This window comes from Rhipicephalus microplus, chromosome 2 (assembly GCF_043290135.1).
Source record: "Rhipicephalus microplus isolate Deutch F79 chromosome 2, USDA_Rmic, whole genome shotgun sequence".
In the NCBI taxonomy this organism is placed as follows: domain Eukaryota; kingdom Metazoa; phylum Arthropoda; class Arachnida; order Ixodida; family Ixodidae; genus Rhipicephalus; species Rhipicephalus microplus.
The window spans coordinates 150,034,088-150,046,578 of NC_134701.1; the positions used below are offsets into that span (position 1 = coordinate 150,034,088).

General features: G+C 43.6%; 1 protein-coding gene across 1 annotated transcript; it reads right to left on the reverse strand.

Moving 5' to 3' along the window:
- Positions 1–370: 370 nt before the first annotated feature.
- On the reverse strand, positions 371–3,453 carry LOC142796409 (uncharacterized). Its single transcript, XM_075886913.1, has one exon. It carries the CDS (start codon positions 3,417–3,419, stop codon positions 1,911–1,913), a length of 1,509 nt encoding a protein of 502 aa, XP_075743028.1. The 5' UTR covers positions 3,420–3,453; the 3' UTR covers positions 371–1,910.
- Positions 3,454–12,491: the final 9,038 nt, after the last annotated feature.

The following is a 12,491-nucleotide window of genomic DNA, read 5'->3' on the forward strand; positions in this document are numbered from 1 at the left end:
CATATGAAGACGTTTTAGAATTTAAAACAACACACTGTTTACGACCACTTAAGTAATTCCGTAGCCAGGTTTGCAGCTTAGCATTAATATTCAGTGAAGCCAGTTTATTATCTAACAGATTATGTGGGACCGTATCAAATGCCTTGCGAAAATCGAGAAATAATGCATCAACAATGTTGTTACGGTCAAGCGCAGTCAGTACGTCATGCTGAAATTCAGTTAGTTGCGTGACGCATGAACGACCCTGCCGAAATCCATGCTGGGAGCGGGCAAAAAAATGAGTAGATTCGAGATATTTGAACAATGCGCTATAAATAACATGTTCTAATAATTTGCAACAGGTTGAAATTAAGGATATGGGACGATAATTTTGTACGTGTTTTTTGCTTCCTGCCTTATGTACAGGAACCACATTGGCTGTTTTCCAATCCCTTGGAATAACGCCGGTGTCTAGAGACAACTTGTACATTATGCATAAATATTGTGCAATAATAACGTGACACTTTTTAAGTACATGAGATGATATACCGTCAGGCCCTGTAGCCTTAGAGGTGTCCAGAGTACGCAGCAGACTATCCAAACCAGCGTAATCGATTTCAATTTCCGCCATTTCATTACCAATATTTTTTGAAGGTAGCATTGGAGAGTGTTCAGTTCTTTTTGAAAACACTGACTGAAAATAGGCGTTAAATGCTTCAGCTTTCTCCAAGTCATCCGTTATAGTTTTTTCCTGGGTTAAAAGGTCAGGGATAGCTGTGTCGTCTTTTCTGTTGCTCTTGACATACTTCCAAAAGAATTTTGGATTACACTTCAAGTCTGTGTTTAGCTTGTCAAAGAAGACACGCTTTGCCTGTTTTAGTTTTAACTTAAGCTCTTTGTTTACACTTTTGAGCTTTGTTTTATTTAGTGCTGTTCTCTTTTTAAGAAACCTTTTATGGGCATTCGCTGCTTTTCTAACAAGTTTGCGTATCTCAGAGTTGAACCAGGGTTTGTGCCTCTTTCTGCATCTTAGACACCTCTGAGGTACGTACATATTCACCAGCTCTGTAACCTTGTCACGGAAAATTTGCCACAATTCATCCATGCCGCATGACTCCGATATGCATAAAAAAGTGGGATAATACAAGACCAGCTCTTCGGAAATGGCATTAAAGTCCCCTCTGTCGTACATGAAAACATTTCGAGGGGTTTGCTTACACGCAGGTATTCTAGAAACGTTTAACTCTGCAACAACGCAACTATGATCACTAATTCCTGGACATACGTTTGTGTGAACAATAACATTTTCGTCATTGCTTAGTAAAAGATCTAGTAAAGCGTTAATCCGAGTTGGTTCGTTCACATATTGTTGTAGCCCATAGACACTCATTAGATCTGAAAAGGCAGAACAATTTCGATTTTTTTTGTGGGGCTACACAGTCGGAATCCCATTTCATATCGGGCAGATTGAAATCCCCTCCCAGTATTACGCAGTGAGATATTTGTGATAGTATGTCGGAAAGTTGAATCAAAGATTCATTGTTGTGGTCAGGTGGGCGGTAAAATGATCCAAAAACGATGTTGTTTCCCTGGGGAAATTGGACGCGGCACCATACTGATTCAGTTTCATTATCAAAAACAACTTCTTCGCTGGCAAGGCTACTTGAAATTAAAAGAAACACGCCACCACCGTGCCTGTTTCTATCTTTACGGTACACTGTAAAACCTGGCGGAAATATTTCTACATCCAATACTGTGTCGTCAAGCCATGATTCGGTACCCATAACGATTTGCGCTTTCACCGTTTCAAGTAAGATTGTAAACTCATCAGTTTTGTTTTTTAGGCTTCGACAATTGACCACCAACAATACTGGTGTAAAGCTTTTTGTGATGGTATATTTCCCATTTGTTCTTAAGCTAGAATGATCATGTCATTTCCGCCCCAATATCTGAGCATGCGCCCGAAGAGGAACTGGTTGGTGCATGTCAGTATCCCAGGCAAATGCTTGTCCATTGATTACCAGCTTATCGTAACTTAAATGTACACGATTTTTCTTGTCGAGCTGTTTTTCTTTACTGTACTTCCAAAGCTGCCGGCGTTTTTCTTGAACTGCCTTGCTGAAGTCTTCTGATACGCTGTATGACGTCCCCTTGAATCTGTATGCATTTCGCAGAACAGATTCTCTTGATTTCGATCCTGAAAAGCTAGCAATTATTGGACGAATTCTTTCTGTTTTGTAGGCCCCGAGACGATGAGCCCTTTCTATTGCTATATTTTCCAGCTTTAATACATCCGTACAGACAGACATAACTAGATTTTCGGATTCTTCCCAAGTTTCCTTTGGATGACTATCTGGTATTCCAAAGAATACCAAGTTTGTTCTCCGGCTTCTGTTTTCTAAGTCGTCTAGTTTGTCAGCGAACTTCTTTTCTGTTTCCTCTAGTGTAGTAAGGCGCTTTTCAAATACATTAGTTTTAGTAATCACGTCGTCCAGCTTTTTCCGAAGCTCATCCTGAGTTTTAGCAATGCCCGACAGCTTTTCCAACACGGTTACCTGCCCTGACTGTAGCACCTTTAGCATTTCTTCGATTTTACTTATCTGTTCTCGCTCAGGCACAGACATAGGGCCAGGGTTTTGTTCTATGTCACCAGCCAAGAGTAGTAATGTCTGAGAGGCCACATCGTAACCCTCCAAGACAGACCAATTCAATGCGGCAGCCATACACTCGCGAGAAACAGCATAGCACGTCCAGATAAGCCATTTACCGTTAATGGGACACGACACTCTAAGAAGCATGTCATCACTGCTTCTAAAGCAATTACAACGGCATAAATAACTAACCTGATACATTGAACAGAGTGAGTGACGGCCGAGAAGAGCGCCGTGTCCCAGTGGGCATTGGTTCAGGGGCTCCCTTTTGTAGCCAGCAGTAGGCGGATCCGGAAGCGTACCACGATGCTTTGTCATCCAGCTCGTTTCGATGCGCAGATGGCACCGCTCCGAGGTGCTTGGTGAATCTAGTAGATCATGCGTAGTCGCTTGTGGAATGCCAAGAGCCGCTGGCCATGTGTCGATCGGTCGAAATGCCACGGGTGTAGCATACGTCGCCGCCGCTGCCATGAGCCCGATCAGCACCTGATACATTGAACAGAGTGAGTGACGGCCGAGAAGAGCGCCGTGTCCCAGTGGGCATTGGTTCAGGGGCTCCCTTTTGTAGCCAGCAGTAGGCGGATCCGGAAGCGTACCACGATGCTTTGTCATCCAGCTCGTTTCGATGCGCAGATGGCACCGCTCCGAGGTGCTTGGGGAATCTAGTAGATCATGCGTAGTCGCTTGTGGAATGCCAAGAGCCGCTGGCCATGTGTCGATCGGTCGAAATGCCACGGGTGTAGCATACGTCGCCGCCGCTGCCATGAGCCCGATCAGCACCTGATACATTGAACAGAGTGAGTGACGGCCGAGAAGAGCGCCGTGTCCCCATAGAAGGACCATAGAAGTTCGCCGTAGCTTTTCTGTGTGGCAGGGTGTTAACACGTGCTACACATCGTGCGAACAAAGCCATCCCGACTGTGTATTGATCAGTGTCCCGCTTTGGTTCGAAGCATCGGTCGCTGTTTGCGCTATCGCTCGAAGCTTTCCGATTCTCATTTTGAAAGCCACCCCTACCAATTCATTTACGCTGTTTGGGGTGACCTGACATTGCGAGCTTTTGATCTCCACTACTGTCGCAAATAATGAAGCAACTTTTCTCTGGAAGTGTCGAAACTGAAATCCAATATTGTATTTTCAAGAATTCTCATAGAAACAAAGCACTAGGAGCCATTATGTTGTACGCCTTTACGATGCTCTTGTCGTTTTGCTGCTTCTGCGGATCTCGCGACTTTAAAGTCTACTGCCTTGGCTTCGTGTGAACTACTGTGCTCACAAGACACCGTCTTCCCGTACTGGTTACTACTGACTTATCTTGTCTTCTTTTTCAATTATTTTTCATTCCCTCTCCCTCATCTCTAAGGGCTCTCAACCTCACCATCATGACAGGAGGCCGCAATACAGCGTACTTTTCGTGCCTTCTTTCCTGAAGCACTCTCTCTTTCTCTATCGCGTCGAAAATGCCTCCTTGTCACATGGAGAAGCAGGTGGCTAGTAATATTGTGTTCACGTCGTGTCTAGTTACCGAACTCACTTTTGCCTGTGGAATAGTTTTAGAGACAACTCTGTCGTCATCACGTACGCAGTGATGTTTTCCTGCTGTGTCACAATTTTTTATTGTGCGAATCAGCTTCACACAGATCTCACGTTTGTTTCACACAAGCCAAGCATAGTGCATGTCTTCGGAGCTGATGCTTCCATATAGAACGTTATATTTCTGTATAGCCGTGGCCTCTAGTGCAATGCTGCTTCTTGCGTAACTTCAGATCGTCGTTTGCGAATGAATGAGTACGTATTTCGAACCAGGGCAAGTTATTGCGAGGGCAAGGGTCTATGCTTCTATTACAAAAAGCACACTGAAGAATTTTTTCCCGCGTATCCTTCACAAACTGATCAGATATTACTAAGTGCTACAGAGTGACGCTGCAAAATCGCATCGATGTGTGTATTTTGCTGTGTATGCAAACAGCGCCTCCTTGTCCTTACTGAAAGCCTGAAGTGAACTTCTGGCTCTGGTTCTTAGGTAAGTTAGCACTTTGAAATTTTCCTTTACCGAGCTTGGAAGGAACGGGACGTCTTTACGCCATTCTGCATGTGATGGGGGATCACGAATTTATCGAGAATGATCATGCCCGTTCATGCCCTGACAAATCTCTCGATTTTCGAGAATCTTTTTGCCTATAATAATTCTTCCAGGATCTTGTATACGCCCGGCTGTAGAAAACGTTGCACGCTCGTACTATCTGGAACGCACCGTGTCATCTTGAGTGCTCTCCTCATTGGAGCATTTGTGGGGCATTCTTTGCATTACACCAGTGCTTGCAGGCGGCCACGTATAGGCGGTGTGACTAATGGCGAAAAAGAGTCTGGCAACACTGACCTCCTTCATACCCAGATGTCTGTTGGTGATTGGAAACTTTATGGGTCCCAATTTCAAATGTTACTCTGTTGGTACCGTAGCATGCTACAATGACTCCAAGAACATTAATCTGCTCGATTCTAGGTATTTGTTGTTATTCTTTGGCATGCACCCAAACGTTTTTTCATACAGTGGGATGGATGTAACCTTTAGCATGTTTTCCCATAAGCTTCGGGGGTAGCAGAGAAATAAGCATGTATCTAGCGAGTAAACACGACCGGCTTTATTACAAACTCTTCCGCTACCTCATTTAGGGTCTATGATGGCTATTAGATTTCTTTGTAAGTTCTCTAGCATTACCCAAACGACGATGTCCTTTGCGTATATGGTGCCATGCATTGCCCTATGCCATTTTCGTGCTCGCGAAAGCTTAACGAGATTAAAAATTATCGGTGTTTTGACACTGCCTTGCTGCATGCCGACAATGTTCCTGCAACTGTCTTCGGATGCGGTTTGTTCAGTGTTAAAAGGCCCTTAATTTTTTTTTCAAGTAGCCTCGGATCTGATTTAGTGAAAAAGTCCTTCGCCTTCTCAATTCACCACCGCAAATATTACCAGTATTGGTCCAGTACGAGCGGAGTTGCGAAGATCTGTCGAACGCTGCAATTGCATTCTATCATCTTTTCGTGACGAAAGCGATGAAAGGGAAACAGGGGAAAATTTTTGATATTTCCGTTTTGGGCACAAATATGTTCAAGACCGAAAACACATAAGGTAAAAAATCTTGTCAAACTTGCATATTTACTGGAGCTAACAGCCATAACAAAAGGTCAGGAAAGTTTGAGGAGCAAAGCCATTAGATTAAGGAAACCGGAAAAGCTGCACAGCTCGCTTCTATGCACGACTGTATGAATGTATGTCTCTGAAGATGATCACCACTGAAGGAAGTTTCCGTGTAATGATAAAGCTCACAGTCACACTCCAATATTTTTCTTGAACATTGCTTCAGCGCTTTGAGGCCTACACGGTAAAAACGCACTAGCATCGGACCTGAAGCAAAACATCCGGGTAATCTCTCTGCGTAAAAATAAGAACTTGAGAGAAAAAAAAACCAGGAGAATACAGCACGACATCATGACTGAAGGAAACCCTACATTGTGATTTTGGCAGCGTCTTTTTTTACCCTAAGCACATTATATTAGGAAAAGCTTGCTTGGTCTTCTCGAGTTAGGTCTTAATCTGGGTCACGGCTGTCCATGTACGTCAATTCAGTGCCACACTTAGGTTCACGCTGCAGCTACGTTTTCTGCTGGAATGACCTTGTCGCTGTCAGCTCGCAGTCCTAGTTCTGTTACGTGCTTGAATATTGCTTGAATACTTTGCTGAACTTCTAGTGAGGGCATCCGTAAATAAAAATTCGGTCACTGAATGCCTGCAACTCAAGGTGTTATGACACGTATTTTTGTGTCAGCTTGTGTCCTTTGTAAGTGTCGAAACTGTCATTCAGGAAATAATATAAATCTCTCTCCCCTACTTCTTCCCGCTTCTCTGTGACTGACATAACTCAAATTTTACTTACTGAAGTAGTTTTGTAGTGCAGGTGAACAGTGTTACATTGAGATGTTTTGTACGAACCGGAAGTATGAGATTGGTGAGTAGGCGTTATATTACCAGGGTAAACATTTGGTCCACGTCAATAATTCCTAATAGACTAGGTTTCACCTTTTTGACATCAGATTCAGAAAGTTAACGAAAATGAGAAGAAAGATGAAGGACTTTTTTTATAGGAGCCAAAACTAAACATCTTTCACGATGGATGGTGTCCCTGGAGCAGAATACCGTTGTGCTCAGCTGACCACTCGGCCTTGTTCGCAAGACATTGGTCAAGCGTGATGTAGTCCCCCGCAGTGAAGTAGGTCATGGTGCTCGGCTGGTGACCCGAAGGTCATGGGTTCAATTTCGGCAGCGGCGATCGCATTTTCGTGCAGGCTAAATTGCTCAAGTTTTGTGTACAGTGCGATGTCAGCGCACGTAAGCAGCAGCAGGTGCTCGAAATTTTCATAGTTGCGCGCGATCTCGGAGGCCGCGGCTGCTCTTCTGACTGTCCTATTGCTTAGGCGCTCCCATCACTAGGTCCTCTCCTACGTCCACCCCTTTCCACTCACTCGGCGTTTGCATAGTCTCACCAACGCCGACTAAATTTAAAGGCCGAAAGGCTGCCGCAGTGACGTCAGAGGGTGGGGGCCCAGTTACGCCGCGAACGCGGCGGAAAGCCTGTGTTTCGTTCACGTTTTAGGAAAACCAACGCTCCCGTTCTCGCAGCTGCTGTGGCTTGATTGGGCCGAATAAAAGATGTGGAAAAAAAGTCTTACTGAGCATGCTCAGTTGGGCAACTGGGCCCCCAACCTCTGACGTCACTGCCGCAGCCTTTCGGCCTTGAAATTTAGTCGGCGTTGGTCTGACGCGTTAGGAAGCGTCACGAGTCGCATGGCATAAACACGCAGGTCAAGTGCTCTGGCAGGCATTAGCAGTGCGATGCAATTATTTCTTGCAATTCGCTTGTCTTTTTTCAGTCAGCACAACCAGACGGCTATGCTGGTAGCGGAAACTAACCTTAGGAACAGAAGCGTGGTCGTCAGCTTTTGCGCTTGAACAACAATTTGAACCAGATGCTCGTGGCAACCGGAGTGATATTCTTAAAAAAATTGAGAATAACTCGTTTTTATTTGCAGTTAGTCTCATTTTTTTCCAATGAATAGATATTCGTGGTTATTCTGTGAACGAGGCAAATCAAACAGCAGCGACACTTGAAGAATATTTTGCGTGAAGTATGGTGTCCTGTAGAGAAGCGCTCATCTTCATGAATGCTAATTGCTCATAAGTTGATGGAGTAATCTTCGCTGCTACCATGGGTGCAACGCCTCTACGAACTTGATCTTTATTTGTGCATTTGTCTGGTTAGCTCAACCTAGGCAACACCAGAGATGGCTGAACGAGCAACTGCTCTCTGTGGTGAAATGCAGGTTAAACACAATTAAATTATGGCAATAGGAGTGGGACTGCTCCTTCTGCCAACAAAGCTTTATAATATTTGTACTAATTCAAACACCATGCAGCCATACTCAGCATAATAGAAGAGCTGTCAACCTGGGAAGCGTTTCCACAATGCATACAGACATACGGCAGCCACCACCAAGATGGTTCTAGCTTTTCACTCGGCGTTCCCTAAATACTCGGTGATGGCACGAGTTTGTGTACTCTTATCTCTTCGACAGTCATTTATATGTTCAAGCTCTGCTACTCATGCGTTATCCTTTGTGTATTTATTTCAAGATGATTCAGGCAAGTAGTTTTAGGCCCTTGTGGCTGATGAGAACTTAACAGTTTGGCGTGCATGGTAGCAAACTGCACCAAATTTAGTTAAGTAGCTAACCTTCCTATCTTTTTATACTCTTTCCCTTTTTAACAGTTGGGCTTAGTGAGGCTTGTTTGAACCTTCGCCCAGAATATGAGAATATTTATTAATATAGAAAACGTGCGCACAGGTGTGACCTAAGCTAGCATACCACACGTCAGCAATTCATATATATATATAGTATGCGTGTGTTGCGAATATAACTAAAACTGCGACACATCTTCAGCGGCCCTACACTAGAAGAAAGGAGGACGAACTATAACTATAAAAGCGGAGAAACAAGGCAAGCCTGCCTACATGTTGTAGCGTGCTACAGTGGTGAATGTAATGGATATCTTGATCTTATTATCAGAAAGCAAGGTCGACGGCCCTGAAAGTTGTGGCTGAAAATAATCAAAACCAGCACAAAACACAACTCATGAACGAATAACCAAAATTTGAAGTTTAGGAGAATACAATTATTGTTAGGTTTTTTTTTCACTTCAGTGCAGCTTAGTCGTCCTTCTGCTCGTGGTCACTTTGTTTTCAAGTGCCTTCTTTTTTCAACAATCTCCTTGAAATTGACACCAATTCTCCGCTGCGCGGAAATAGTAGTTGTGTTGCTCGGTTGCGGAACGCAAGGTCACTGGTTTGATTCCGGTGGCAGTGGCCACATAATGACGAAGCAAAGTAGCATAGGCTCGTGTATTGAGCGATGGCAGATAGCGTTAAAAAACAACAGATTTCAAAATGTCTGGAACCTTATACTTCAGAGTGTTTCATTATAATATCAAGGTTCTGGCACGCGAAACTACAGATATTCTTCTTAAATTGACACGGCTCACTATACCTTCAGCTTCAGCAATGGCAATTTTCAAACGTCCACACAGCTGTAGGCAAACGTATCGAGCTGTCAAGCAGAAGAGAAGAACGAACGGAAGATCATGTGTTGGGAATCGCCTAAACCTCACTTTTTTACAAATCGCTGACTGATACATGTGTTCACATCTGTCTCCTAAGTGCAAGGCGCGTATGAAGCACATCCGCTGTTTACTCACACGTGCTACTGATTGTCGATGCATTACCGCACTCATTTAGTTTATCTGAGAACTTCAATTTTCGCAAGTGTTGATTCCACTGGCGCACTCTTTCCGTTCATACACGGGGGCAGGAACGGGGAACTTTTTTCAAAATTAATCTTTACCTACATCCCGGGCAAGAACAAGAAAAAATATTAAGAGACAGAAAAGGAAAGAAAAAAGAATGAATGAATGAATGATTGAATGAAGGAATGAAACGTCCAGTGAGAACATTCCGGACGTATAGATATATCATTGCACACAAGAGAAGAGATTAATATAAAGGTGATATAATCCGGGAAGATCACCATTCAGCTTTCCTAAAATGTTGTGTCATGCTAACGCTCAACGACTTTTCAAATTGTCTTTAGCTATATTTTGATTTGCCATACATCTGAAATATAGCTCTTTTATTATGCTAAGTTACAAAGCGAGCTTCACGGCCCAAGTTTGAATGATGATTGTAGCATTCCTGGCCACGGCTCAAAAGCTTTCGTCAGAAAAAGAATGCTATGCATTTTGTGTCTCTCAATGCACTGCAATTAAACTGCCGACCTGCGTCCCGAAACCATATGAGAGTCTTCTGAATAAGAAATGAAAATATAAGGAAACAACGCGTAGAGACTGTCGTCAAATAAAATGCGAATCGTGCTCATTGACATCCATCCCGGTGTCATATTTGACATCAGAATTCCCATTTTTGCTCTACTGTGTGTTCGTTTGTCTTCTTCTTTGTCGCGAGCATGTACCATGCGCCGGAGCAAGGCGCCCAATTCCAGTTTCGCATCAAAAGGGATTCTGCATCTTGCAAATCTCGAAACGTGAGCAAAAAAAAGAGAGAGAGAATTTTCAAAGCATTCGGAGCCTCTGGCGTTGAAACGATTTTCCTCTTCATGGTTCAAAAAATGTCCATATCAGGTACAAGAAAAAGAAGACAAAGTATGTTTGCGTATGGCCTGAACTGCCAGAACACAGAAGCGCTACAGGAGTATCGGTGAAGAGGATATACAGTCTTTTCGGCATTCGCGCTGCGAGTAATTTTGCGTGAGGCATTTATGTACAAGGTCATAAAAATTGAAATCTCAGCCTTGTTTTCTAGGAAACCAACAGTTTTTACAGGGTATTTTGACACAGTCGCTCTTCTTTTTTGTTTGCAGATTTGTGCCCTCTTTTGCAATCACCGTTTGTTTTTCTTGTAACACTTGTTGATAATTAGTATTCTCAGGCGAGTATCAATAACTTCTGTGAAGAGAGGCCGCTTGAAAAAATTCTGTGACATTAACCTCTGCTGCAGCCTTTGTGTTAACTTTTTCTTTTTTATTGCTAATCATAGCAGAGAGCTTTCTTGGTAATTTGTCAACAAGGACCTGAAAGAAGGTCTTCAAAGCTGAAATACAATAAACAATATTTTTCGAACAGGGATTCCACACAAACATTTCAGCCCAAACATTAGCATTCCTTCTATCTATGCTGTTTCTACGTTTGTGACATTTCCGTAGGCATGATAACAACAAACTGCTTAATAGAAAAACTCCCACATTGGCTGCTCACGCACAGGTCGCGGGATCAAATCCTGGCTGCGGCTGCTGCATTTTCGATGAAGGTGAAAAGTTGCAGGCCCGTGGACTCAGACTTGGGTTCACGTTAAAAACCCCGGGTGGTCGAAATATTTAGGGCCCTCCACTACGGCGTCTCTCATAAAGATGTGGAAGCTTTGAGACGGTAAACCCTACATATATACAGGAGGAACACCCGCATTCAACGCATCAGAATAATAAAACTATAATAAGGGCCTTACCACAACGACTAAATGGATTTAAGGAGGCGTCGACGACGTTTGCCAGTGATTCAAAAAAGATAATGATAGTACCACGATGCTACCGTAGGACTCTGGGACACCGTGATCACCATTAGGTGTCATCGCGGCGGCACAGACAAAAAAAAATTGTGGTTCATGTATGGGAGGCGTCACATGATCGCGTCGTTACATAACATCGTCCTTTATGTAAAAAGTCGGGGAGCCATGAAGGCAGTGCAACACCGGGTGCGGTTCAGTAAGTATGCAGTGACTCCGGTTTTGGCGGCAGCACAACCACGCTAGAGATAGAACATGTTTGGATGGGAAGGAGAATGCATCAGAAGACAAGAAACAGAGTTCTTTAGCCTCCCTCTTAAACCTGTGCAGTGGAGATGTAGTGGGTTGCCATTTGTTTGTTTATTTATTTATTCAGAGTGAAATATGGTACTTCAGTAGTCTCTGATTGCATGGTACTGAATATACGTTGGTTTAGCAAGCGGTGCCCCTAAAAATAAAGAAAAAATAAATGCCACGCATACGCGCAAACATATCAGAGTCATTCGAGCAAAACCTAGAAGAGAGGGATTTCCGAGAGCCCATTGTAATATTATTGTAAACTCTCTTGGGTCTATTAATGCGGGTATATCTGCAAAGCACCCATTACGCCTTAAGACACAACTGTCGAGTAGGGAAACAAGTGCTATGCCATTACTCGCCCTTCTTTAGAGCAGCCAGGTGCTTCCTAAACGTATGCGAACGTCACGTGGACTTTGCGAGGCATTATGAATATAGTATTACATGACAATGAATAAATATTGTTGGGCCCTATATAACGAATTGGCAGCATTCAAAGACGCACTCACCACACAATTCAAACTGGGTGGCACCCACTTACACAACTCCGATTGTGCGACGCCTGTTTGTTACTTCACTCTTCACCAACGCCTTTAAGCTATGTGAATGTCGTTCGCTGAGGACATTAAGAGGCTGTAGAGGGTATTTCGGTGACGTCATTCCGAGCACCAGAATGTATCTATGGTAGAATGCCGGGCTACCATTGAGAGTGCCGACATTCTAACTCTGTTCAGCCTAGGACAGTTTATTTTATGTCATTCTTGTTTTTCAGTTTTGGCGCGATAGTTGTTACGGGCACCTGCGGCGACAGAGAAATACTTTGCAAAGCGTCTACTGTTTCTACGTTATAGCACCCAGTTCGGAATACCAGAGCAGT